We start from the raw sequence: 24,811 nt of genomic DNA on the forward strand, positions 1-24,811 counted from the left end.
GGCATTTTAGGCTAAAGAACTTAGAGCAGCCTCCCAAGCTCCAGAACAACGGAAGCAAAGTCAAAGCTTCTATTTTATCAACTCTTATTTTATTCATTTATAAATACTGTTGTGTTTACAAGCATCATAGATGTGAATATTATTCCCAAACTTTCAAACACATAATACTTATAATACTATATAACAACAACCAGTAAAACAAATCATTCATCTCAGGGTTTGAAAGGCCACTCAAAAGTTGCATAAAAATACATTCTCTCCTCATCTCGTAAGCTAGTCCTGCTTCTCCAAGGAGTTTATTTACAAAGAGCCATCATCAAACTCGCAGCCACGATAGGCGGGTTCACCCCAAGCAATAAAAATGAATTCACCCCAAGCAATCGCTCAGAAAAAAAGCTTGTGCTCTCCAAGGGAGACCACGTCTGGCAAATGCTCTGGTTCAAATAGGGATCCGTTGTAAAAACTGCTCGCTTGGCTCTCCGTCCCAAGCGCCGAGCGCAAGGTGTCCTACTCGTCACCTCCTCCGTGCACTGGTTACGTCAGGCGTTAAGTGAGACCAAAAAAAAAAAAAAAAAAAAAAAATTCCTTCTCAAGAATTTGGTTTGCAATTGCATCGTCGTCACGGAATCCTCACAGCTTTGGCTAGTCGTCGGCGAAGACTAAACGTGGTGGGTCCTCTACCCCCGCCAGAGGTCAGGGGACAATCCAGTGCTAAGCAGACACTTCATCTAAAGTGGTTTGGCTTCGCAAGGTGCCGTGCGGAGGAATTAAACCTTCCGCACCCTTTGCGTACTGTTCCTTAGGCTAAAACGCAATGAGTGTCCCGGTAGGAAGGGGCAAAACGTCAGTGCAGGGTGGATTCGTCAGATTGGGCTGAACCCTCTGCCTAAACCAGATCCAGGCGTCTTCCCGCTGCCCGGAACCTGCCCCGAGAGAACAACAGGAGCTTTCGGTCTGAAATCTCCCCCCTCATCCCGCCGGGCCCGGGCGCAGGCGTTGGGACGGCAGCAGCCCTAACGGGGCGGGGGGGGACGTGCTTCTCCTCCGCGCGGCGCAGGAGGGACCGGGCTCCTGCCTGGGGCTGAGAGCCCAAGTCTGAAGCGAGGAGCGGGTCACCAAGAGAAAAAACATCAAGAACCGCAGAAGTACTCACATAAAGAGTGCACCAAGTGGGACCGGCGTGCAGAGAAAGCATGGACTGGATCTCAAGACTTAAAGCTGTTAAATAGAGCAGGGTTAAAATAAAGTAATATAAAAAGGATGCCTGGCTCAGGCAGTGCGCTGCAGAAACCCTGCTGCTGTTACCAGCTTTGGTCTCTTCCTCCCCAAAGCACAGCAGCAGAGGAAGGGCCTCAGCGTACCAGGAGAAAGAGCGTCTCGTGCCGAGCAGGAGCAACTCCGCCGGCCGGAGAGCGGTGGAAGAGGAACCTCTGTCTAGAGCTGCCCGGGGACAAACCGGCAGCTCTAAGAAGAGCTAGAGAGGTGGGAAGAGGCAGGATGGGGAGGGGAAGGGGGAAAAAAATGGAGAATTAGGGGGAAAAAAAAACCCAACAAAGAAAAAAATCCAAGGGAGAGGAAAATAAACACACTTTCTGAAGCACTAACCAGTAAAAGGTTCCAAAAAGCCCCAGGATTGGCTGATAAGAGATAAATTTTACCCTGTTGAGCAAGCCCAAGAATTCCGCTCACGTTCAAGTATCTCATTATCCCTCTCATAGCGGAAAGAGTCCGACCAGCCCGGCAGGAGCCGCCAGCCCACGGTCAACGGAGGTGCCGGGAATGAAGGTAGAACTTCATGGCAACCACCACGTCCAGCGCCTGAGACTGCAACGCTCGGCCGGCCGGAACAGGGAAGCCAAAGGACAAGGGAAACGAAAGGCCAGACGTGGAAGGATGTAGATGGGAAAGGGGTCTGGACACAGCAAGAAGTCTCCGAGGGAAGGTATCGTTCGAGAGGAGCCTGTTAAGGGGGAGCTCAGCGGATCTGACGACAGGTTGCTGCTGCTGTCATCAAAACCACGCAGCACGTAGAGGAGCCCCTGTCTAAATGCCCACAGAGAGAACAATTTCAAACTGTTCTGAGTACGTATAACATTTAAGAAGGGTTTTTTTTTTTTTGAGGTTTCCTTCAAGGTCAAGGCTTATTGCAAGCTTTTGACAGATGAAAGGACTTTCATCCCAGCGACACAGGTACCAGCGTGCCCAGGGGTAGCTCCTCGTGTCCCTGGTGGACCCACACCTTTCCAAGGCATGTGGGAGGACAAGCCATCACCGCTTCACGCTCCGCTGCCCTGGAACCGGCTGCGGGGAGCTTCTTCCCCAGCAGCCGGCTGGGTGGGACCGGACTCGGGCATTCCCTCTCTCCATAAACAAACCCGTGCTGCCTTTCACTTGGGCATCCTCCTGCTGCAAATCAAAGCCCGGTACCTAAAATACCTGACCAGACACCTCTGCAAGGCTCTGCCTTCGTGAAGCGAGCAGGAAGGCGTCCCAGAGGGCTGTCAGGATGGGGAGGCTGGTTCCTGGTGTGGGCACAGCTCCCCGCGAGGTGATTCAGGCTCATCTGCAGCGAAAGCAGCAGAGCGTCTCCGGGGGTTCGAGCTTGTCCTTCAGAAAGCCTGGCAAGTACCTGTGATACAGCCTGTCCCGAGGAGCAAGAGTCCAGATGCAATTAGCAGGTGCTACTAACGGAGACAGGAGCCCTGGAAGGACACGAGGTGACACTGAATCCCCCAGGCTGCGGAGGAAAAGGCAGGGTGAGGGACACGGGGTCTGACGCCGAGAGTCAGCGCTGATGTTACCGAACAGGTTCGAAATCTTGTATTAAATAAAAGACTCGGTCTACGGGGGCGAAAGGAGAAGGAGGTCTCTGTGCAAAGCAGCTGTCGTCAGCCTGTTACAGAAATCAGCCCTGGTGGCTCTCAGCGTCACATTGGAACCCGGGCCCCACGTCGCGGGTGGGTTGATGTGCATCCTCAGAGTCCCTGCCCATCCTCACATTCCTGCCTGTTGAAGGGCTTGGATGTGCTGGACGAATTCCTTAAGCGTCACTTTTTAAAGTAGGCGCTACCTACTCCAGGTGGGAGTCCAACTCCAAACACTGGGCTTCTGGAAGAAGTAGTTTTGGCAGCTCAAACCCAGTCCTCACGTTTCTCTTCTCCCTTGAACAAAACGTCCGAGACACCACGCGTGCTTAAATTAAAAATAATAAAATGGCAGGGGGGTGTGTTGTGGGGGAAATAGGGGCAGAAAGGGAATGTACAGCAAAGGGCAGGGCAAGGCAGGTGTGACGTTGATCCCATGGCTGAAACGCTTGCTGTACGTGACGGGAGGAAAAGCGGGGGTAGGGCTTGGTGGCGGGGTCGGCAGCTTGTGGAGGGCACCCCTCTCCGTCCTGCCTTTGCTCCGGCTTCCTATTTGGAGAGCTTGCTGATGACACGAATGAGGGCTCCGTTCTCGTCCTTCAGCCTTTGGTTGTCCGACTTCAGCTCTGTCAAAATCTGCGGAGAGACAAAGACAAGGTGGGATCACGGCTCAGCGCTGCCGGCTGGACGAGCCCTGCGGCTCGGAGGGAGCAGCAGGGACGCCGCATCCCCTCCGCCCAGCGCATTCTCAATGTCAGTAATTTCTCTGTCATTGTCTCCAGGATTTTTACAAACCGGGCATCAGGGGCGGAGGGGCCGAGAGGCGACACGAGCACTGCAAAGAGCCAGGGAGCCCCCGGAGCTGGGAAAGGCCGTGGTGAGAAGCGAGGCCACGGCCCCAGCACCAGGTCAGGACCAGGCTGGGAGGGCAAGACCCTTTTCTGAGCTCTTTCATCCCAAGCCTGTTCCCAGCGGCTAATTAGGGCTCTGCAGAAAAGCGTAAAGCTGTTTTGTCTCATTTGTTTTTTTCCATTTTGCCAGGACTAGAGGGGAAAACAAAGGTCTGGAATTCTCGCTCAGGACTGGACCAAGCCTGGCTTGCAAAATCTTGTTAGAACAAACCCAAATCTCTTTGGGACCTGACAGATGTTTAACGCACACGCGCATGCCACGGCCAGGGGACTGGCAGAACATCCTGAGCTACCTCCTTGGTGCCCAGTAGTTAATGCTAGAGCTCAACCAGGGACTGCAGCACAGACAAAAGCCTTTTTAATTAGAAATAGAGGAAGAAACAGCTTCAACAAGACCTCTCCAGCATTTCTCATCGGCACAAAAACCCTCCCGACTCCCCTTGCTTCCCACCGTGCAGGCGGGTGACCTTCAGGGGAGCGTTCCCCGCCGTTCGGGGATGGGAAGGAGACCCCGTGCTCCCGTCCCGGGTGTCAGAGGCTGTAACTCACCCCACGGGTGCCAGCACCCCCGAGGGCGACCAGCCCCGGAGCCCGCTGAACACGCCAGGGTGGAGCGGGGACACGCAGGCACGAACGGCACCGGTATGAGCTCAGCGATGACATCTCTCCGCCAAGGCAGATCTCAGAGGAATTCCCCCCCAAAATTCAAAATCCCCACGAAACCTTCTCCCTCCTCCTAAGCTGGAGTTTCGGCTCTGACCACCACCTCCTGCCCGGTCCTCGCATCTGCAGCCCCTCCACAGCCGCCGCTGCCGAGCGTGGGCTGGTCCCGGGGCGGACACCAGCTCCCACCGCTCCGTGGGAGCAATTCCCTCCTCCCAACACGCCCATCCCCGCTGGCGCTGGTGGGGGATGCTCCATGGGAGGTTTTGCAAGACAGAGGAGGAGAAGGAGAAGTGCAGCATGGCGAGATATTGGGGAAAGAGTAAAACTGTGTGATGGGCTGGCCAGAGCTTCGGCTGATGACGCTTACAAGTGTCTCACTGGACCCCGTGGTGGCGCGACAGCGACACCTCCACGACAGGGCTGTCACCAGAAGAGCAGTCATGCCTCTTTATGCAATTTCTCACAGCCAAACGAGAGGCATCGCCCACCACCAAAGTGCTCAGGAGCCCAGAGAAACGGGGCGAGCACTCGCCATCTCACTCCGCGCTCCTCCGCTCCGTCCTGAGCTTCATCTGACACCCACAACACGCACGGTGCCTCCCGGTCCGGCACACTGCGGCAGGTCGACCACCTACTGGGGTCTGCGACGGACAGTCCCCGTCCTCTCTACGTCACCGCTTGGGGTGGCCTTGCCGTCTGGAGCATGTCCATCCCTGCAATGAGGTGCTGGTAGGAAGTTCTGCCACTTGCTTTGGTAGAGACAATCTGTCACAGGTTCCCAGAGGCCACAGCAGGGAGCAACCAGCCCGGTTCTACAGCTCACTGGGAGCTCTGACGGTGGCAACGCCTTGCACGCGTGCAACTTTGGGGATTTATTCAAAAAGGAAGAAATATGTGTAAAGCAAGCGCTTCTCAAAAAGTTTCCCGGCTGTGACCCTACTCCATCCATTCCCAGTGAAGCTTCCTGAAAACTAAAAATCCATCTGACAACATTCCATTCCTCCCAGGCCAAGGGCATTCCCCACTTCGGAGCAAAGAAGCCTTGAGTCGGGTAAAACGAACTGCAGGTGAAGCGGGCTGGTCACGCGGGGCCTGAACCCTGAAGGTTCGTCAGTGCCTAATTGGGAAGGGTAAGGAGGGATGTGGCACGGCCACGGGGGACGGTGACACCGACCATGACGCAGCGTTGGCGTAAAGTGAGTTTTGGGCTAGAGGCTGGCCCGAGCAGCGGCGCTGGGTGTTACCTGTGACACCGGAGAAGGGGAGACTTCAGAAATTACGTGGATTTTGGAAAATGAGATTCTTTGAAAAGCACCACTGCTGCAAGAGCACGGTAAATCTGTCCACCAACAGTGACATTACTGTATCGCTGTGATATCTACAGACACCGGTGAGACAAGGTTTGCAGGTACCAGCAACATCCTCCGTTAGACCTACTAAAGGAGCTGAAAAACCCTCAGCAGAGCTCGCGGAGCCGCGGCTCCTCCAGCCCGGCCACCAGCAGCCAACCGCAGACCTACAGGCGAGCCGGGAAGCGGCAGAGCAGAGCGGGGCCAGCGGGCGGAAAGCGATAACGTGGGTATTTCCTAGGAGCAGAAGAAACACCGGTGACTTACAGTTTGTGAAACATTATTTCCCCGAGTCTGGAAATAGTTTTACTCAATTTTCCCTCTCAGATGTCAAAGCACGTCGGGAAGGAGAATGACTTCAACTCACCGCTTGTGAGAAGGAATGAGTCAGTGACAGGGCCGAGAATACTTTTCGCAGATTTAAACCAGAAAGACGGTGAGATCATTTAATCAGACCATCTGCACAATTCCGGCCAGATAACACCAACCATCCCCCTGCGATCCGCGCGTGGGCTTGAACTGAGACTCCCGGAAAGGGGAAGCCACAATTCCCCTGGTTAGTTTGTTACTACGGTTAATCAGCCTTGGTATAATTTGTGTGCTAAGAATAGATTTTTTTATGCCTTAGTGCCACTTCCAGCCCACGAGAGCATACTGCTTCTTCCTTTTTTTAAAAAAAAAATAGCTATGTCTGAAGGGACCCGAATATTCCTACTAACCTGCAAAAGACAAGTAGGGCCCTAAGAAAGAAGCATTTACAGCTTTATTTTAGCGCTGAACCAATGAATTAGCAAGGAATGATGTAATTTAACTGTGTGATGTGTGAGGGCACAGCCTTTGGAAGGCTTGTCCTTGGATTTCAAACACTAATTGCGCTGCACTGAATTTAAAACAGAAGACGAAAAAAGGATGCGCGTGTGGTGGGTCCCCGCGGGCTGCGCTGGAGCTGAGGGCAGGAGGCAGAGGGGGTGCTGCAGCCCGCGAACTCAGGCTCCAAAACTGAACTCAGGCGCTTTAAAATGCGGGAAGGAGCTTGTTCTCTTTCCTCAAGCGACCAAGAAAACCTGCTGAGGGCTGCCCAGTTGTAGGTTTTCTAAAAATCACCTTCCTGTCCAAAATGTGCGCTTTTCATAACACCCCTAGAAATGCATCACATTGTTCATTCTGCCTTCGGATGATCTTCTTTGCTGGGTGCCGGCTTCTTACTGAACCAAGCCCAATTAAAAAAGAATTACATTATGAACTGACACATCGCACAAACCCCCTGTTTCGAGGTAAAGCGACGGGGAGGGGGCTGCTGGCTGACCCCCGGCACTGACGAGCCACCCTCCAAGCCATTGGCCAGCGTTAAGCCACGGGGAAGCAGCTGGTCCATCAGTAGCCACCCTGGTGCCATCCACCCAACTCTACGCCTTCCCGGCACGGCAGGGAGCCCATCCTCTTAGTTCCCTCCTGGCTGACTCCTAGTTCTCTCCAGGATGACGGGAGACACGGACCCCATCCGCAAGGAGAAGGCAAGCCCCCGATGCGGTCGTTAGAACGGTGAGGGCAGCGTCGCCTGCCAAGCACAGCGAAAGTCAGCAGGACCGAACAGAGCCTCCAGCCGGGCAGTAACACCATGCTTTTTGGCTTTTCCTTTGCCACATGCTGCTTTTGAGCCACAAGCTGCATCAGTCGCCCTTGGGAGCAAGGAGGCGAGGTAGGGGGGGGACAGCCCAGCCAAGGGAGCGGAGACCTGCCTGGAAGAGTGGAAGAGGGAGGCGAGATGAGCCGGAGGGAAAGCAGCTACAGCTCCTCTGATTCGGAGGGCTTGGCAGGCAGAGAAAGTCTGGCTACGACCCGGGTCAGAGCCCTGTTTTCAGCCAGCAGTTGCTCATTCATCTGCCTCAGAGTGTGAATCTGTTTGAGCTGGTGGAGATTCTGCAGAGAGTGAGAGGAGCGGACAAAAGAAAAAAAACATAAAAAAAAATACAGAGAGAACACACCACGAAGACAAAAAGGGCACAGAAACGTGAATTTAGTCCCCAAGCAGTAAAAGGAAAAAAGAGAATAAAAGAAAAATTAGTAGCAGTGAGCGCTGGATGGGCAGCAGCTCAGACGCATATGGAGAAAGCCTTAAACACGCTGAGGATGTTTTGGGAACCATCCCTTTCTCTAGGCAGCCCCGAAGCCTTTTGAAGATCAAATTTCCCACCACAAAGCAGGACAGCCTCTCGCAGGTTATATTCTAGCTTACCGAGACGGTGAGCTGCCCAAGCACACAGCCCCTGGACTTCGGAACTACCGTGAGAACCACCACCATTGACTTACCGCCCGCACGGGCTTTGAAAACACTGCTGGCGACTCAGAATTTCTTTAAAACTCCTTTTCTTCACGTATCTCTAACAGCTCCCATGGTCCTGTGTAGCAAACAGTGACCGGAGCTTCACGGCGGATTTTAAAGGCAAAGGCTGAAGCACCTGCAAAGCGTCACTGTCCCACAGCAGCCCACGGAGACGCGCACCGTGTCTGCTGGCATCCCTCCTCCCTGCGGCGCCTCGGCGGTGGCCCTTGGCGCTGCTCAGGCTTCAGTCCTGCCAAAAAGTCTGGGGCGTGTGGGGCTTTTTCATCCCTGCCCAGATTTCTCTCTTCTCCGTCACGGGGCTCAATTTCTCTCTGATCTCCAGAGGCGGAGAAGTCAGAACCTTAAACCGCTCCCTTTAACGAAAGGAGTTTGAGTGACAGCGTCTTACGCGGGAGGCGCGTGAGAACACACGGCATTCTTGGTTACAACAGAAACAAGCGGGCAAAGGACGGTGCAGACATTGAGCCCCAAAGTGGGGCGAGCACAGGTACAGCAGCAACCGGGAGGTACGGAACATAAAAGCAACGAGGACGGCAAAATAGGAAAATGGTAAAAGCCATGAGGACATCACCATTCCTTGTATAAGGATGACATTTTTCCGGGTGATGCCAAAGCAAAACCGTATATGCCGGGCGTTTATGCCAAGCGTGGGGGCCCGGAGATGCCGAGGGCTGCGGAGCTGCTTTCCGAGCCGCGTCCTGTCCTCCTGCCTCCCGACAGCTCCTCGGGCAGCGGGGAGATGGGAACGGGAAACCCCGCTCCGGGGTGGAGGGAGCACAGACACCAGGCAGGGGAAGGCAGGAAGGGAAACAGCTGCAAGAAGAGCAGTTTTAAGTTCAAGTGAAAAAATCCCAGCCCAGAACCAAAGCAACTCCCGTCCTGTCCGCAAACCAACCAAAGCTCTTCCCTGTGTCCTCCTACTCGTGAGGGCAGGGAGGAGACGGAGGGAAGGGTCTACCGGGGAGGGGATTCCTTCTGCCATTTAATCAGCAGAAAGTGCTCAAAGGGATGTCACCGTCTGTCCTTAACCAGAAGCTGCACGGGCAAATCTACCGTGATACAAGGAACTTGCGTGAACTTCCACCCAGCTTGCATGACACGGAGCTGGCTCCAGTTGGCAAGGAACCTGCTGCGTCCCAGGACATTTTGTCCAAGGGCTCATTCCTGTATAAAAAGAAGTATTTTGTGTAGCCCCCCGTCCATCAGCTTGACTCTAATTACCCAAAAGCTCCACCTCTGCTCCCTGTTAAGGAATCAAGATACCAACAGTCCAAAAGCTTTGCAAAACCAGTGGAATCCAGGCAGGTGAGTGCAGGGAGCCAGCAAAGGACAGGGTTTGGACCCCCCCCCAGCACCAAACTGACAAAGCAGCTCCAGCTACTTGGACTACACCAATTCTGACACCAGGTAAGTCAACAGGTCCTGAGACAGAGCCCGCAGGAGAGCTCCAGGGACATCTCGGCAGCGAGGTCCCCTCTCACCAAATCTCACCCATCACCTAACCCCCCCGAGCTGTGCCGGCTCGTCCTCGGTGAGGCCACAGAGGGACATCACACGTCTGTCCTGTGACAAATCACAGCCGGGAGCCGCCAGAGGATGGATCATACCGTAATTTCTTTTGGTGGTACCACGGATAATAAACGTCCTCTGTTTCATCACAGGGAACACAGCTGGGCACCTGCCCGGCAGAAAATGTCAAACCGACGCGGCAGGGGGTGCCGTGCTACGCGAGATGGAAACGTTTGTGATCGTTTTAGAGACCACCTTTATGTTTCCACACCAATATAGCACGAAACCTCAGCTTGGCACGGTAAGACGCAGCTCAGCCTCAGGACGCTGCCACAGCCGATAAAAAGGATCACTCGGGTGAAAAACGTGCGTGTGCTGCAGGTAGGACAGCCTTCCATTTACCCACGAAACCTAGCAAAGGCCGGGAAGCTGGGACTGAAGCCAAGGGCGAAGACCAGAATCTGGACGATCCCGCTGCGATTGCTTATCACTCTGCTTGATACTTGGCTGACCGACAGCAGGTCTCTCAGTTCAGCTCTACCTGCCTTCAATTAAAGGATTTTGTGCCTGCAACGCTAGGGGAAATAAAAATGCCCACAGCATGCACAAGGTACAAAGCCAGGAGGTGCAGTGCTGCTACAGAAGAAAGAAGCTTCTGTGACCTTCAAGAAAAATTGCTGTGTTAAGTTGGGACCTCAGGCACTTGGCATCGAATCCAGTTCAGCACAAATGCTAATTTTCTTTCTCCTTCATCGGCTAAGTTGCTGTATCTCCAGTCAGATTCCGCAGGCACTCAGGAAAACACTGCTCCGCTCTGTCACCTTCGCGAGAGCAGCTCTGCAGGAGCAGCTGGGGCACCACGGCGTTCTTGAGATTACCGACTTTGTCCCGCTCCTCTCCATTGAAAGGGTGACCACTGAAAGACCACTCCTGACCACTGAAAGAGTGGCCAGGCACTGGAACGGCCTGCCCAGGGAGGGGGCTGAGTCACCATCCCTAGAGGTGTTTAAGAAACGTCTAGATGTGGCACTTCAGGGCATGGTCTAGTGGCAGAGACTGTAGGTTGTTTGGTTGGACTTGATGATCTCAAAGGTCCTTTCCAACCATGAAGATTCTATGATCCTATGATTTCTTGATTGCTTCGTTAGCAGGGGTTAAACTCATGAAAGAACAAAGCTCGTTCCCTCAAGCACAGCCTCACAGAAACCCGGGACCGTCCTGCGACCGCTGCGGTGTCTCCTCTTCCTAAGAATTCAGCTGGACGAAGAGGAGAGCCCTGGCCGGGATGTCTGATGTGCAGAACTGGACACAGACACCCCAGGATCAAAAAGCTGGAGGTGAGCCACGCTGGACCGGTTCAGCTCAAATCCCAGTGGGAAGAATCCCAAACCAGCAGTGTTACCCGAGACCCAGTAACCCGGCACCTCTGGTTGTTTCCCCTTGCTGCTCTCCATGTTAAAGGAAACCGGTGGATTCGCTGAAGTCGCTTATTCCTTCTGATTCTGCTTGACAACTAGCGCAAGCAGCAGGAACGAAAGTCTAACCAGAATGACTGGATTGCTTTTCCTGGCTCGACTTCCACGCTTCGGGATTAACTCAGCCGCTCCGTGGAGGTTATCGCATTTAGGCAAACACCGCCGGGCTGACTCTCCCGCTTTAAGGCACCACGAGAGTGGCCACGGGAAGTGCTCCTCCAGTTCAACCGTTTTATCTTCAGAGGTTTTATACTCCTTTTTATCGAGTGGCTGTCAAAAAAGCCATGTCACTGCACTCCGGTACTCACCGCATGATTGAGTTTTTGCAAAAACTAGTGGAAACGGAATAGCACCTTAGAAGAGATACTTTCAAATTTCATGTCTATTTATTCTACCCACAAAAGGCCACTTTGGTTGATCAGTGCAGCCAGACGGCAGCAGAGAGCAAAGAGTAAGTACCGTCTCGAGGACCCAACAGCTCATCCTCGGTTAGACCACAGGCTCCTTTAGCTCCCGTCTCTCGGGGCAATGTAAGAACATGTCAAACTTCCAGCGGCGCTTCTCCGTTTGCACCACCTTGGCCTCTGCAGCTCCGGACCACCCCAACCAGAGGCGCTCTGGGGGTGTCCAACAGTTCCTACAGGCACTTTCTTTCATTAATTGTTTTCCGAACCAATACACAAGTTTTGAAACCGACAGGCCACTAGAGGCCACCAATTTGTCTTTTCACTCCAGGGACTGAGCTGGTTTGCAGAGTGAGCTGCAGAGGCGGAAGAAACGACACAAACCGCTCCTGTCTGCATCTTCTCGAGGGCCATATTTCTGTCATAACAGGAAGGTGTCTCTGGAGTTAAAGGCTGCTCCCCGTTCAGTGAATAAAGACTTTGGAATTTAGGCATATGCACTCCTTTCTCCTTCCCCTTCTGGCTAGCGCATCCACACTTATTTTCTCCTCTGCGCGAGAACAAGAGAGCCTTTTCAGCATGACTCCACCAAATTGTTCTGCTACTTATTGCAGTAGAAGACGCAGCACGAACCAACGGGTCCCTTCAAAGATGCGCGCCCGGTAAATACATGAAGCTTCAAATAGAAACATAAAGTTGGAACCTCCTCCAGGGTGGGAGAAAATCGTTTCCATCAGTGCAGAGCACCAGGAGAGCTCACGGCTCTCAGATCGGCTCCTTCCTTCTTAAAGCAGCTTGGTCCCACCTGGGTCATGCTCAAAGGGAGTGAAAGCGCGGGGCACAGAGCAAAGGGGGGCATTCTGTGAATACGAGCATTAAAATAGAGCGTAAAATGATGCACCGCCGCAAAAGGAGTGTGAAGTTTTAGGTGTACTTCTTGCTCTGCGGTGCTCCCCGCCAGCCCCGTGCTCGCAGGGCGTCCAAGCCACGGCAGGAGGAGAACCATCCTTCGAAGCCGCGCCACGAGAGAGAGAAGGCGAAGGAGCGGTCGGTGGCGGAGGTCGGGTGACAGTAAGCCATGCTGCACATTTCATCGGGAAGCAAATTCCACTTGGCTGAAATCTATTCCGGGCTGCCCCAGCCTTCCAGTAACATGCTTTAGGAAGGGAGTACAGAAACACAATCACTCTGTGGTTTTTTTTCCTGGGCCAGTGTGCGTGATCTCAAAAAGCCAGCTTTGTCTTCTTACCCATCCGGAGAGAACCGCCGCGGCTTAGCTCGGGCTGCAGACTATTCAGAGCACAGAGGATCAGCACACTGAAACTCACGGATGCCACAAAAGGTTAGTTTGGGAAAGCATTTAAGGAGAACAGCTTTCACCGTTCTCGGATCGAACAGCATAACAAATTACGCATACGGTGCAGTCAGGTGAATGATAATTGGGCAGTTTTTATTAGTATTTCATGTTTGGAGAACGTGGCCGTTAAAGTTCTGACTGCTTAAAGGAACACGCTCAGAGGTAGCACGAGTCCCTTCCCGTGCACACCTTTAATATCCTACTCCTGGGTGGCAGTCCCCAAAAAGACGTTAATACAAAGCATGAAAACCGGGATAGACAGAGTGAACGGATTATTTCCTACCTTCATCTCCTCTTCCATTTCCGAGAGTTTCCGCTCCAGGGCTCGCTTCTCCTGTTTGCAAGGATTCATAACAAAGATGGTCACAAGGATTTAAAAGAAAAACTTACAGTACGCTTTCTTTGAAAGAAAAATAAGAGTCTTGTATTTCTGCAGGAGCATTCACTGAAAATAATCCCAAAGCAACGCACAGGTTACAACCGGGAGTGGATCAGAGGGGACAGGGCAGCCGGGAAACCAGCAGGCGCTTTGTGCTGGGCCCGTTGTGGCAGATCCTGAGCCTTCTCACACCCCTTCAGTGAAACCATCAACCATCCCCCCACCTTCAGCGGTCCCAGTTTTCAGGAATTCCTGACGCGACGTGACCTTGAGCTCTGCAGGCGAAGCCATGGATTTAACCACACTCCGCTAAAGGAGGCAACGAGAAGATTCACCGAGCCCGCCAAACACGAAACAGTGAACAGGGAAAGGTGCCTGGAAATTCTGCTTCTGAACATCACCTTCTCCAGACTACAGCTGGCAAATCCCGGGAAGTGTTTACACATAAATAATTAAGGTCTTTCATAGTAGGAATTGAATTGAAACACTTGGTTTGACCACCCAGCAAAGCTCCTGAAAATTCAGGAGATGAAACATTTTCAGAGGAACCTCCACTTTAGGTGACCCTCCAACATGTAAGTAGACGTTACTGAGAAACTGGAGCCAGGTTCCAGCTTTAATTAACCACTGGTGGTTACTGGGGGCAGAATGGGTGGTAACGGCCATCAGCTGAAGGAGGGGAGGTTCTGAGCAGATGTAAGGAAAAAAAAAAATCACGATGAGGATAGTTAAGAACTGGAAGAAGGGGCTGCAGCTGTGGAAACCCAACGCTCAAGAGTTCTTCATGAAACCATGGGATGAAGCCCTGACTAACCCGGTTGACTCTCCTGGGATGCGCTACTCATCTCCTCGGGTCCCTTCCGATCTGACCGAAGCTATGGTCACTTACGGCAGAGATTTAGCCAGCCACTGCCCGGGCAGCTTAGCTTACTGCATGAATCCGACTCTTCCGTTAAGAGGAAGGAGCACTCAAACAGTCAGATTTCAAGGATAATCCCAACCCAATTAGTGTTTTTCCTCGTTTCCCCCCACCATCCTCAAACAGTCTTTATTTATAAGGATGGAGATTATTTTAAAGCATGAAGTCTCTTAGCACGATGCAATACAATTTGTTGGTCTGCAGCTTCCCGTAACAAAGAAATCAGAACTAAGATGATTTGCAGAGAGAGCAGAGTGAAAAGGTCAAAACACAATTATCACTGCGCACTGCTCCACGAGGCAAAAATATAACTTATCTTTTAATTAACACTTTCCGTCAAGAAATTACTATGCCCTGCGGAGCAACACGAGGCAAAGACCGCGACTCAGAAGAGAGCAGAGACACGTACCCTTTTCTCCATCTCCAGCATGCTGGACCGGTCAGAAGTTTTCTCCTGTTTCTGCTATGGAAATTAAAAATAGAAAGCTATTAAAACCGAGAGGCATTCACAGGGGGCTGCACAAAGGCCTGGACAGCCTACAGATCACAGCGCGGAGAAGCAGCAGTCTTTACAGAATCACCCACTTATTCCTGTGAAAAATAACCGTCTCCTCTGTAGCACCCTCCCTCCCAAGAGCTAAATCCTTCCCCGTGCTGGAACACGCACCGGTTTGTCATGCGTCGGGGCTCACTTTCTCCCGTTTGCGCCTTACCTGGGCGGCTTTTTCCAACTTCGATTTGATGTCGGCCAACTCAAGCTGCGCTTCCTGCAGTTTTGACTTCAGCTTTTGATTTTCAGACAGGGCGCTTTCATATAACTGAAATAGGAACCCAAAGATGGCAATTCACCAGGCGGCTCTTCGTTCTGACCCCGTCCTGCCGCAGCCGCGCGTCCTCGGCACCGGGCGGAGGCAGCCGCGGGGTTTGCTTCGCTCCCCGGTCTCAGGATATTAAAGAAGGGCGAACAGAAGTAGTTTGGACGCTTTACTTGCCTTTTCATAATTCACATGGAGTAAGAAAACAGCTGTTTAATTTTGTAGGGTGTTTAAACACAGCCAAGAGGCAGAGCAAAGGGATGTTTTTAATTTAGGTAAACCACCAAGCGTAATAAAGCACCGCGTTGTGCGCGCTGTATCTGCGATTCTGCCGAGCTCCCCCCACCCCAGCTGCTCTTGTGTGCGCTGAGTTTGAAGAGGAGGAGACAAAAGGACAATTTCAGGCCGCTCCAAAAGGGGCTTTTTGCCTTCACTTCCTTCAAACCAGCAGAATTTCCACCCCTCTAGGAGGACGCAGCGGGCACGCTGCCTGCCTCTTCGGGGTGCTGCTGGCCGCGCCAGGCCTTCCAGCAGCACGGGCGCGTCGGAACTAAGGGCATCTCACCCCGTTGAACTTTTCATACGGTCTTCGCGCTGACCGTAGCCGTGTGCGGCAGGCCGCCTTACTGCCTTTCAAGGATTACATCGAAAGCTTCAGAGATGATAGAAAAAATAATTCTGGAATGTTATAGCAGCAAAATTGATCCCGTGGGACTATGCATGCCGGAGCCATGGCGGCACGCTCAGCAGTATCTTCTCTCGCTCCTTTCAAGACTCACCCAGCGCTTCTCCAGCCTGACTCCTCTGCCCCCTGCCCCCGATACCTGATTTTGCACGGTCTCCTTTCACCCCTGGTCCTTTTCCGACCCTCTGAAGGGTGGATGCATTGGAAAAAGGGCTGTTGTGACTTCCAAAACCAATGGCAACAGAGAAAATGAAACTAAACCTTTTCTCTTGCTTTCCAAAGACCCCCCATGCAGGTTTCTGCACCAACAGGCAACTCGTGAGGTGCACGCGGTGGCAATAATACATGGAAAAAATCCTACTTTTTTATAGTCCCTGTTAGTCTCCTCTTCTGCCCTGCTGCTGAGGGCGGCTAACCGGTTCTCCCTGCGGGTGTAGGCACTGGAGCGGCTGGAGGCACGGTCGCTGTAGGAGGAGTCGCTGGTGGTGGGGTTCGTAGCGGCTTCCAACCTAAACGGCAGTGAAGACCCAGCACGGTGGAGCCGCTGGTGCTTTGGGACAGCCAGCATCAGCCCGACCCGTCGGGACGCGAGGCCGTGGTTTGGGATGGCTGAGACCACCCCCGGCTCCCACCCCGCAGCGGGGCATCGCCGCGACGGCCAGGCAGCCCCCACCGCTTTTAAACTGGGAAAGACCCAGTTGGTATCAGCCCAACCCCCAACCGGGGAGTTACATCCCATGGAGCTCTCGTGGGCTCCAGTTCTCACAGGGCACAGAGGGGTTGTCCTCTCGGCAGAGCGGCTGTTAGACAATTTGGGGAGCGAGGTCTGAAAGCGGAGGGGCCCAGCAGCCCGGCCAAGGTGAGAAGCAAAGGGCCAGCGCCAGCTTCAGCTGACGCTGTTGGGTTGAAGCACGGGGAATCCCCAAAGCCATAGAAAAATACGCTGTCAATACATATTAAACAGAAAAAAACCTCTAAAAAACCAGAATTCTTACCTGGAAAGTCTTTCATGCTGAAGGGGGGAAAAAAAAAAAAAAAGAAAGAAAAAAGGAATTAATAATGAGGCAATTAAAGGCTCAATCCAAGAACTGCAGAGCTACCACACAGCAGCCGCTTCCTACCTCCGACACCAGCACCGAGCTCACAAGCAGCTCACCACCACGACTCCCCACGCCCAAACTGGGAATCACCAACCCTCGTCTGAATCTCTTCAACTACTTCAGCTTCTCTGAAGCATTTCAGATTTCCTTTCTTTTGCTAACCTAAAAACGGCTGAACCTTGTTCTTCAAATCCTGGTTTCCAGAACTGAAATCCATTCCTTTGAATCGAACCTCATCTATTGTTTCCCTTTTCAAATCGAATCATTCTTCCTGACTTCGTTCACTGTCCTATGCATGATGTGGGCGAGAGGGATTAACGGGCCATGATACGCAGGGCTCGCTGCGCATTTGTGTTGGACTTCGGGAAATCCCAGACGGTACCTTTTCTCCACGGGCAAGTACCTCCCCCACGAAGAAAAGCTCCACCGCGGCAAGATGATACACAGCGGGAGCCGCACGAGGAAGGGAGAAGGGCCTTACACCACCCAGACGGGTGGACGTGTTGGTTGCAGCCCGTGTTAGGTTCTTCTTTCCCCATCAATAACCAAACCCCCCTGTACCCCCCCAGCGCTGCCTCTGCTGCAGCCCACAAGGGCCGAATCGACGGTAAGGGCAGAGGCGTCCCGCAGGACACACCGCGCCGACTGCCACCGCCTCCTCCCGTGAGGTTTCTCTCTGTCTGGCCGACACTCACCCAAATTCCAGGTGTGGTGGAACTCTTTTTCAAGACCTGGAAGTTGACCCCGATATTCCCCTGCTAGGTTTATTAGCGGCGGCGTTTCTCCGAGTGAGCACAAACCACCTGCGGGCGCTACCAGCTATTTCCCGAGGCCCTTTCTAATAAGTGCGAGAGCGAACACAAGGAGGAGGACACCACAGAGAAGACGAGGGGTCAGGCTTTTAGTGCCCAGCCATGGCCGTGTTGGAGTTTGCTCCGCAGAGATCCACCACTAAAGCTAGAGCAGGACGTCTGGCTGGCTGCAGATCTGCTGCCTGGTGGGAGGGGAGACTTCACCCCCCTGCTCCCGCCCGGCACCCAGGCGATGCCCGCCATTACCGGGCCGGTGTCTGGGAGCACATGCACCATGGACGGTGGAATTAAGTCGCCCCGTTCCGTGGAGAAGGAGGGCAGAGGAGCGACCCTGCAGTCTCTGCTCAAAGCCGGAGCACCCCAGGGGTCAGTCCCCAGCCGGCATCACCGCCCTCCGCTCGGCAGGACGCAGGGACTCGGCCACGTATTGTGTATTATTACGTTTTTAATTCAGCCGGCCCTAATGTAACCCTCATCCCCAGTCCTGATCCAAGACAGGAGCCTCCCCGAGGAAGCGGCAATCCCCGCTCTGCAGCGCAGCCCTCCGGTGTGGGACACAGGGATTTGGGCAGTACAAAAGAAACAAACTGAAGGATCCTGGCACATTTGAAGCCTCGCAGATGGACAACACGCTCAGCCGGAGCTGCTACATGCCAAGCTCAAAAGAACGAGCAAACCCTGCTATTAATTAGGACGTTCTTCCTAGAGCTGCGCCCGGAGGGCCACCCCCGGCTCCCGGGACAGCTCTGGGTGCCAGCCCCCTGCTGCAGGGACGGTCACCAACGCTCCAGGAGCCCGTCCCGGTGCTGGCATGGGTCCTGGGCCACTTGCTCTTACCCGCTCTCCATGCACCAAAAGCCTTCTTTGCATCCCATGGGTGGGGAACCACCCGAGGGAGGCAGCGGACGATTCCCACCATGGCTGCACCTCCGCGAGCGATGCTGGACGCTGTCGGTGAAGTTTCTCCCGGGGCAAACACCCGGCACCTGCCGGCCGCTGTGGCAACAGGGACATCAGGGACACCTGCAAACAGCCGGGGCTCGGGCCGCTCTCCGTGGGAAGCTCAAAGGCAGTAAGTCGGGAAGCAGTTTCCATATGGCACGGGGCTGTCATTAGAGAGATTTCCCCTTTCAGCCGCAAACACGCTGGCTGATGTCTCCACGCTCCTTTGTTCACCGAGCTTCCGACATTTACCCCTTAAAGCCCTCAGCTGCCTGACGGCTCCCTTTTAATTTTGGCCCAATGGCCCACCCTCCCCCGTCGAGCGGGAGCGGGGAATTAGGAAGTGATTAACAAGCCTCTCGGTGGAAGTTATTCGTGCACTTTATGCTAATCCCCTTCGGTGACCACTTTTCTTAGGATGACAAACGGCGGGGCCAGTAATCCACTTAATGTCACGCTTGCGTTTATTTCAACAATGGCACCTGCTAAAGTGTTTGAAGAGCGCTGAGGAAGCCCGCGGGCGGCCGGGCACGGCAATGTGGAAACCGAGCCATAAAAGCCGAGCGGGTCCCCACGCCAGCCGGCGGGCTTGCAGCAGCAGGGGAAAATCATTTTTGTCTTTTTTTCTCCTCCGAAGAAACGAATAATTTCCCCAGGCAGGGAGAGCAGGGGGCGGGCCTCTGCAAAGGAAGGGATGCCATAAGAAAGGAACCACAAAGGGGGAAAAAACCCAACAGGTTTATTGTATTTAAAACCTTCCCGTGACGGATAGCGAGAGGAATTGTTTCAGGCTGACGTTGTCGCTGGGTCTCTGAAGAGGAAGGGAGATACCCGAAGAGACGGGAGGACCCGGGAGCATCACTCCTGCCGCCGCTGCCGGCGTTAGAGCCGAGACGGCGCAGCGGCCCATCCCCACGCCCGCACCCCGCGGCCGCTCCAGCCAGGGGCTGCTGCTCCATCATTTCTCCTCCTGCCGCTTTATCTCCCTTTGGGCTCATTCAAAGCACATCCCTGCCACAAAAACGACCCCAGTGTCCTGCAGAAAAAGCACAGAGCTATGGGAACTCCGTTGGCGCTGTCGGGAAAGCCGGCGTCTTTCCCTCACCCTTCAATTTTCGGGTGCCTCTCTCCATGCTGTTTCAGTTAAAAGTGGTATTTTTGAGACAAAGATGATTAAGCTGGAGAGGAACTGGATAAAGGCTGAGGTCTGGAAAGCAGAGCCCGAATGAGATGTTACAGCAGCTGTTGAAGTGTCCCCGCCGCAATGGAAGCTGCAGAACAGTTTTCACCAGCGGATCAGTCTTCTACTCCCTGCCACCTTCCCAGAAGGGGGGAAGATTTATTTATTTTGCTTTAAATCAATTTCTGGCTCAATATTTTCCTGGGTTTTGCACAAAGGCCAGTGTTCACGCTGATATCTGAAGGAGCAGCTTGTTCAGGTGTTGGTTTCCTTTGTTTTTTAAATAAAGATGGAGGAGTGGAGAAAAATCCTGGGGGAAAAAAGCCGTTCCACTTTGCACCTTCAAAAAAAGGCTCCAACTAAAAGAGGCGGCACGGAAAGCCGTTCTTAGCACAAGGAGAGGCTTTGATGCCCGAGGAAGTGAGTTAAATGAAACGAGGACTAAAATCCCCTACTCCTGGGAGGCGGCTGTGCCATGCCGGAGGGACCGGAGCGGGGAAGCGTGCGGCCTCCGTGCGAACATCGGACCAGGCGCTTAACGGAGGCCGCCCCGCTATTTGCTCACGGACAGACAATCGTTGCCAGAGGCCACTGGGACATCCACTTGGAGACATATTTTGAATAGAAAACAGCATCTTTCCGGCTGGGTTCTGCCCTGCGTTTGGCCAGAGCCCCCTTGGAAACCTTTGCCAGGTGCCTCCAGCCGCACCTGCACCCTCCGCCCAGCACCCGCCTCCCCTCGCCCGCCGCCCCGTCGTTTAACACCACCACAAAAATACTCATGGGAACTCCTGCAGCATTAGCTGGCTCACCGCGCTGCGTACGTAAGCGGCGAAGAAGGTTGCACCTGCCCGGAGATGGAAACTCCGAGGTCAGAGTCAGAAAGTGAAGGAGAAAACTCACCCCTCCTTCATTTCTGGAAAGAGAAATTGGGGGTACACAGAAGGAAAGAAGAGCCGAGGCACCAAACGTGCGCTTATCGATTAAGCTGGGGCAAGAAAGGGCTTTCCCCTCCTGATTTTTCCTTGAATGAACACTCCGCAATGTGTTCAGGTTACGAAGGGGATGCTGAGAAACCGCTCCATCAACTCTACGCGTGCAGCGGGGTGGTTTTTTTTTCTTCCCCTGGCAAATTTGGAACAGCGCTGTCGGTTTTGCCCAGACTCCTTCATTTCCCCTGGGATGAAAAGTTTGCCTGGAAACATTAAGAGCCAGGGAAGCGTGGGGTTGTGAAATTATCCTTCCTGCGATCTAAACAGGGTCACGTCGCTGCAGGGCCCGGGGCTGGGGGAGGAGGCCCCCGGGGAGAAGCCAGGCGCTGGTGGCGGCTGCCCTGATTCGAAAAGCGGCACCGAACCCCGGCACCGCTGACGGAGAGCAGCGAGACACCGAGGGGACGGCTCGGAAAGGAAAACTTTAAAGCCCAGAGCACTTGCAGGCGTGCTTGGGAGTTCTGGTAACCCCCAGCTCTTGGACCTGAGAGAGCTGCCTCCAGCGCTGGGGCACCAACAGCAGGAGGACACGGAGCTGTTGGAGCGGGGCCGGAGGAGGCCCCGGAGATGCTGGGAGGGCTGGAGCCCCTCTGCTGTGGGGACAGGCTGAGAGAGCTGGGGGGGTTCAGCCTGGAGAAGAGAAGGCTCCGGGGAGACCTTCCAGCCCCTTCCAGTCCCTAAAGGGGCTCCAGGAAAGCTGGGGAGGGACTCTGGAGCTGGGAGGGGAGCCATGGGACGGGGGGGAATGGCTTCAAACGGAAAGAGGGGAGATTTAGATGAGATATCGGGAAGAAACTCTTTGCTGTGAGGGTGGTGAGCCCCTGGCCCAGGTTGCCCAGAGAAGCTGTGGCTGCCCCATCCCTGGAGGGGTTCAAGGCCAGGTTGGACGGGGCTTGGAGCAACCTGGGCTGGCGGGAGGTGTCCCTGCCCAGGGCAGGGGAGTGGAACGAGATGGTCTCTAAGGTGTCTCCCAACTCTAACCATTCTATGATTCTACGATCTTTCCTCCCGCCCATCTCTCGGTGGGCAGCACACCCAGGTAGCGCTGGGGCTGGTGGAGCACAGCAAAGGGGATCAGTCGTCTCTGACCCCATCCGGGAGGGCTGGCAAAACACAGGACACCCGAGATGGGAACTGTGAAAAACTGCAAAGGGCATCGTACCAGACTGGTCTTCCAGGCCCCGCGGTTCTCAGTGTGCTGACGTTGGTCAGTCCCAGAGCTGGGTCCCGGCCGTGGCTCTCCTCGCCCGCGACGCTGCACAGCACCGGGAATGCCGTACGGTTTTGATTTTACAAACGTGTTTGGACTGTGGAAGGCAGGAGCCTTCTCTTAAAAACTCAGAAACTTTTACAGCTGCTGGGAGTTTAGCAAAGTATAATTAAAACCAAATTTCTCGTGGAAGGTTTAGATAAAACACAGCCCCGAAATGCGGTGCCAAAAGTGGGATCGGCCGCTCGCTGCTCTTGCCAAGTCAGAAATTGGCCTAATTGCTTCCAATTGCATTCTTCTGCGGCTGGGATCTGACCCAGCAAAAGCAGAAAAAGTCTACTATTTACATTGTTTCCCCCCCCCCAAAAAAAAAAAAGTAGAAAAAAAAATAGATGCTTTGGGAACATTTTATGCTTCTTTATCTCCAACTGGCCAAACTCAGGAAAACGTGCACTATTTTAAGATAGTTCTCAAGGAATTTATTTCAGTGTGTTTTGTTTCAGCCATCCTGATGAACGCTGACGATTAAATAACCACCTTCTAATAAGATCCTGGAGCACGGCTCTGGCCCTGCTGCCCTCCCTTTTCTCCATCAAAAGGGGAAGTTTTAAGAATGTCTCGAATTTTATTCTTGTGCTGGCAAATATCCTCCTGGTGAGTCCTGTTTGTTTTAGAAATTAAATGTAAAATAAAGCCAGCTGCTTTTGGGGCCAGTTCTTTCCCTCTTATACGCAAAATCCTGCAGTTACGTAGCTCTGCCACTCCTACACCTCGGTTTACGTGCCCGGCTGGGCTGACGCAGGGCAGCTGTGACAAGGACAACCTCTCCGGTGTGGGGTGTTGCTGCAAGTACAACCCTTCCCGGAGCCGGCAGAGCAAGAGCTGAGCTGGAAGGAGGAAAAGCAATGCGGAAGGCCGCCTCCTACTCCTCAGCCCCATCAGATCGGCATTCCCCTCAACCCACGTTTGCCTTTCATGGTCTCCCAGACTGGCCAGGGTGGGAAGGGACCTCTGGGGATCACCCAGTCCCACCCCCTGCCAGAGCAGGGTCACCCAGAGCAGGTGGCACAGGAACGCATCCAGGCGGGGTTGGGATGTCTCCAGAGATGGAGACTCCCCCACCTCTCTGGGCAGCCTGTGCCAGGGCTCTGCCACCCTCAGGGTAAAGAAGTTCCTCCTCATGTTGAGATGGAACTTCCCATGGTCAAGTTTGTGCCTGTTGCCCCTTGTCCTGTCCCTGGGCACCACTGAGAAGAGCCTGGCCCCATCCTCTTGCCCCCCGGCCCGTTGGCTATTGCTCTCGGTCTGCTCTTCTCCAGTGAACAGCCCCAGGGCTCTCAGCCGTTCAAGTCCGGTATGGTGGGGGTCAAGTTTGGTTTTCCAGTGGGTGCAGAATAATTAGAAGCTCCGGTTGAACTCTGCTTTTGATACCATTTTTTGAGGTCGTTGCCTCCCTCGAGAAGCTGCTCTGCTGACCCCAGCGCCGCGGATTGCTCCGGTTCCCTGTTCGCGGCAGCCGAGGTGATGGATGGTGCCGCCCCAACTCCAGTCTGCATTCGTGCAAATGCAAGGATTACGAAAATCCCATTGATATGATTAATAATCCAGCGCAGCCAAACCACCTCCATCTAACCTCCAACTCCCCAAAGCTTGATGCAAAATATGTTTTCGCAAACTATAAATCAATAAACTTTGCTTAATAAAAATTGCTGTTACCGAAGCATAATATTAAAAGGTCCTCCAAGATGGAATAGTGGCTTTGGCAGCTGGCTGCAGCCGAGCACATCATTTTCAGTACGGCTAGCACGTATTCAATGAGAAATGAATACATACGGCTTTAATGGACCCGCAACCGCGTCTCCTGCCACCCCAACACGTGGGCGCGTTGGGCAGTTGTGCACCGGGTCGTGCCACCGCCAGGCTGTGCCATCGCCGGGCTGTGCCCCCGCTCCCCCCGTCTCCCGCGCGGCCCCTCTGCTTTGCAGCAGCTGGAGTTTATTACCCCCGTCTCGCGGGGATAGAACTCGCCGTGTAAAACGTCAAGCCGGATTGTATTTTAATTTTAGTAAAGGCCACAATTCAGAAACCCCCGGTTTGTTGCTCTTATATTTTTGCTTCTTTTCTAAGGGATCAAGTTTCATTGGTGAAAAATTTCATTTTGCAAAGAGACATGATCTTAGACAAAGCTCTCCAGACATGAAGAAATAAGAGCCGAACGGCCAAGTGACACGAGAAGAGAAGATTTCTGCTACTAAATTTCTTCAGTATGAGAACACCACAGCTCTGCAGGCAACGATGTCTTCCTTGCCCCTGCGAACGTTCTAGCGGGATGATTTCAGGTGTTGTCCTCAGGTATTTAAATATCTATTTGCCCACTAGCCAGGATTCAAGCTGCGTAAAGCCAACCTGCCAACTCTTTGGCGCAAAGGATGCTCCAAAGTCTGGGGAACACCTCCTCCAGCCTGCGGGCACAGAGCATCCCCCGGGATGGCCGCTACGGCCACCGTCAGTGCTCGCATGGAGATGTGGTGAACGCTAAAATAGCTCCACACCAGCTGGCAGGCAGTGACCTGAACCTGGAGCTCCTCTCATCTACTTGAAGACCCCTGCTCCAAAGGTCTTCTACTGAACTGCAGTAGTAACCTCACCAATTTGGGATTGTTAAAAAGAATTTACAATTCACCGCAAAAAAAAAAAACCCAAAAAGCAAAAAAAACCCCCAAGCCAACAACCACCTATTCAGTTGCCCAAGGTCCATATGTTTTTCTTTGACCTCCAGTTGCAGCCCCAGTGCCAGAGGCACAATCTCCGCTGGTGGAAGTCTGCAAGCGCGAGCCACACCTGTCAGGAATCATAGAATCATGGAATCATAGAATCACAGGGTTGGAAGGGACCTCT

The 24,811-nt window shown here is 53.5% G+C and overlaps 1 protein-coding gene across 8 annotated transcripts in view; it reads right to left on the minus strand.

The window, feature by feature from the left end:
• Positions 1-67: 67 nt before the first annotated feature.
• PPP1R12B (protein phosphatase 1 regulatory subunit 12B) overlaps positions 68-24,811 on the minus strand; it is a 135,052-nt gene continuing 110,308 nt past the window's right edge. For 5 of the 8 annotated variants that reach the window (XM_054181443.1, XM_054181440.1, XM_054181437.1 and 2 more), the window contains 7 exons: positions 16,673-16,689; positions 16,039-16,186; positions 14,891-14,995; positions 14,587-14,640; positions 13,163-13,213; positions 7,530-7,710; positions 68-3,500 (listed from right to left, as the gene is read on the minus strand). In XM_054181443.1, coding sequence (XP_054037418.1) covers positions 7,576-7,710; positions 13,163-13,213; positions 14,587-14,640; positions 14,891-14,995; positions 16,039-16,186; positions 16,673-16,689 — 510 coding nt within the window. In that variant the 3' untranslated portion in view covers positions 68-3,500; positions 7,530-7,575. The remainder of the gene's footprint in view (positions 3,501-7,529; positions 7,711-13,162; positions 13,214-14,586; positions 14,641-14,890; positions 14,996-16,038; positions 16,187-16,672; positions 16,690-24,811) is intronic. The other 3 variants (XM_054181441.1, XM_054181438.1, XM_054181444.1) reach the window with 1 other exon arrangement.

This window comes from Rissa tridactyla, chromosome 21, assembly GCF_028500815.1.
Source record: "Rissa tridactyla isolate bRisTri1 chromosome 21, bRisTri1.patW.cur.20221130, whole genome shotgun sequence".
NCBI lineage: Eukaryota > Metazoa > Chordata > Aves > Charadriiformes > Laridae > Rissa > Rissa tridactyla.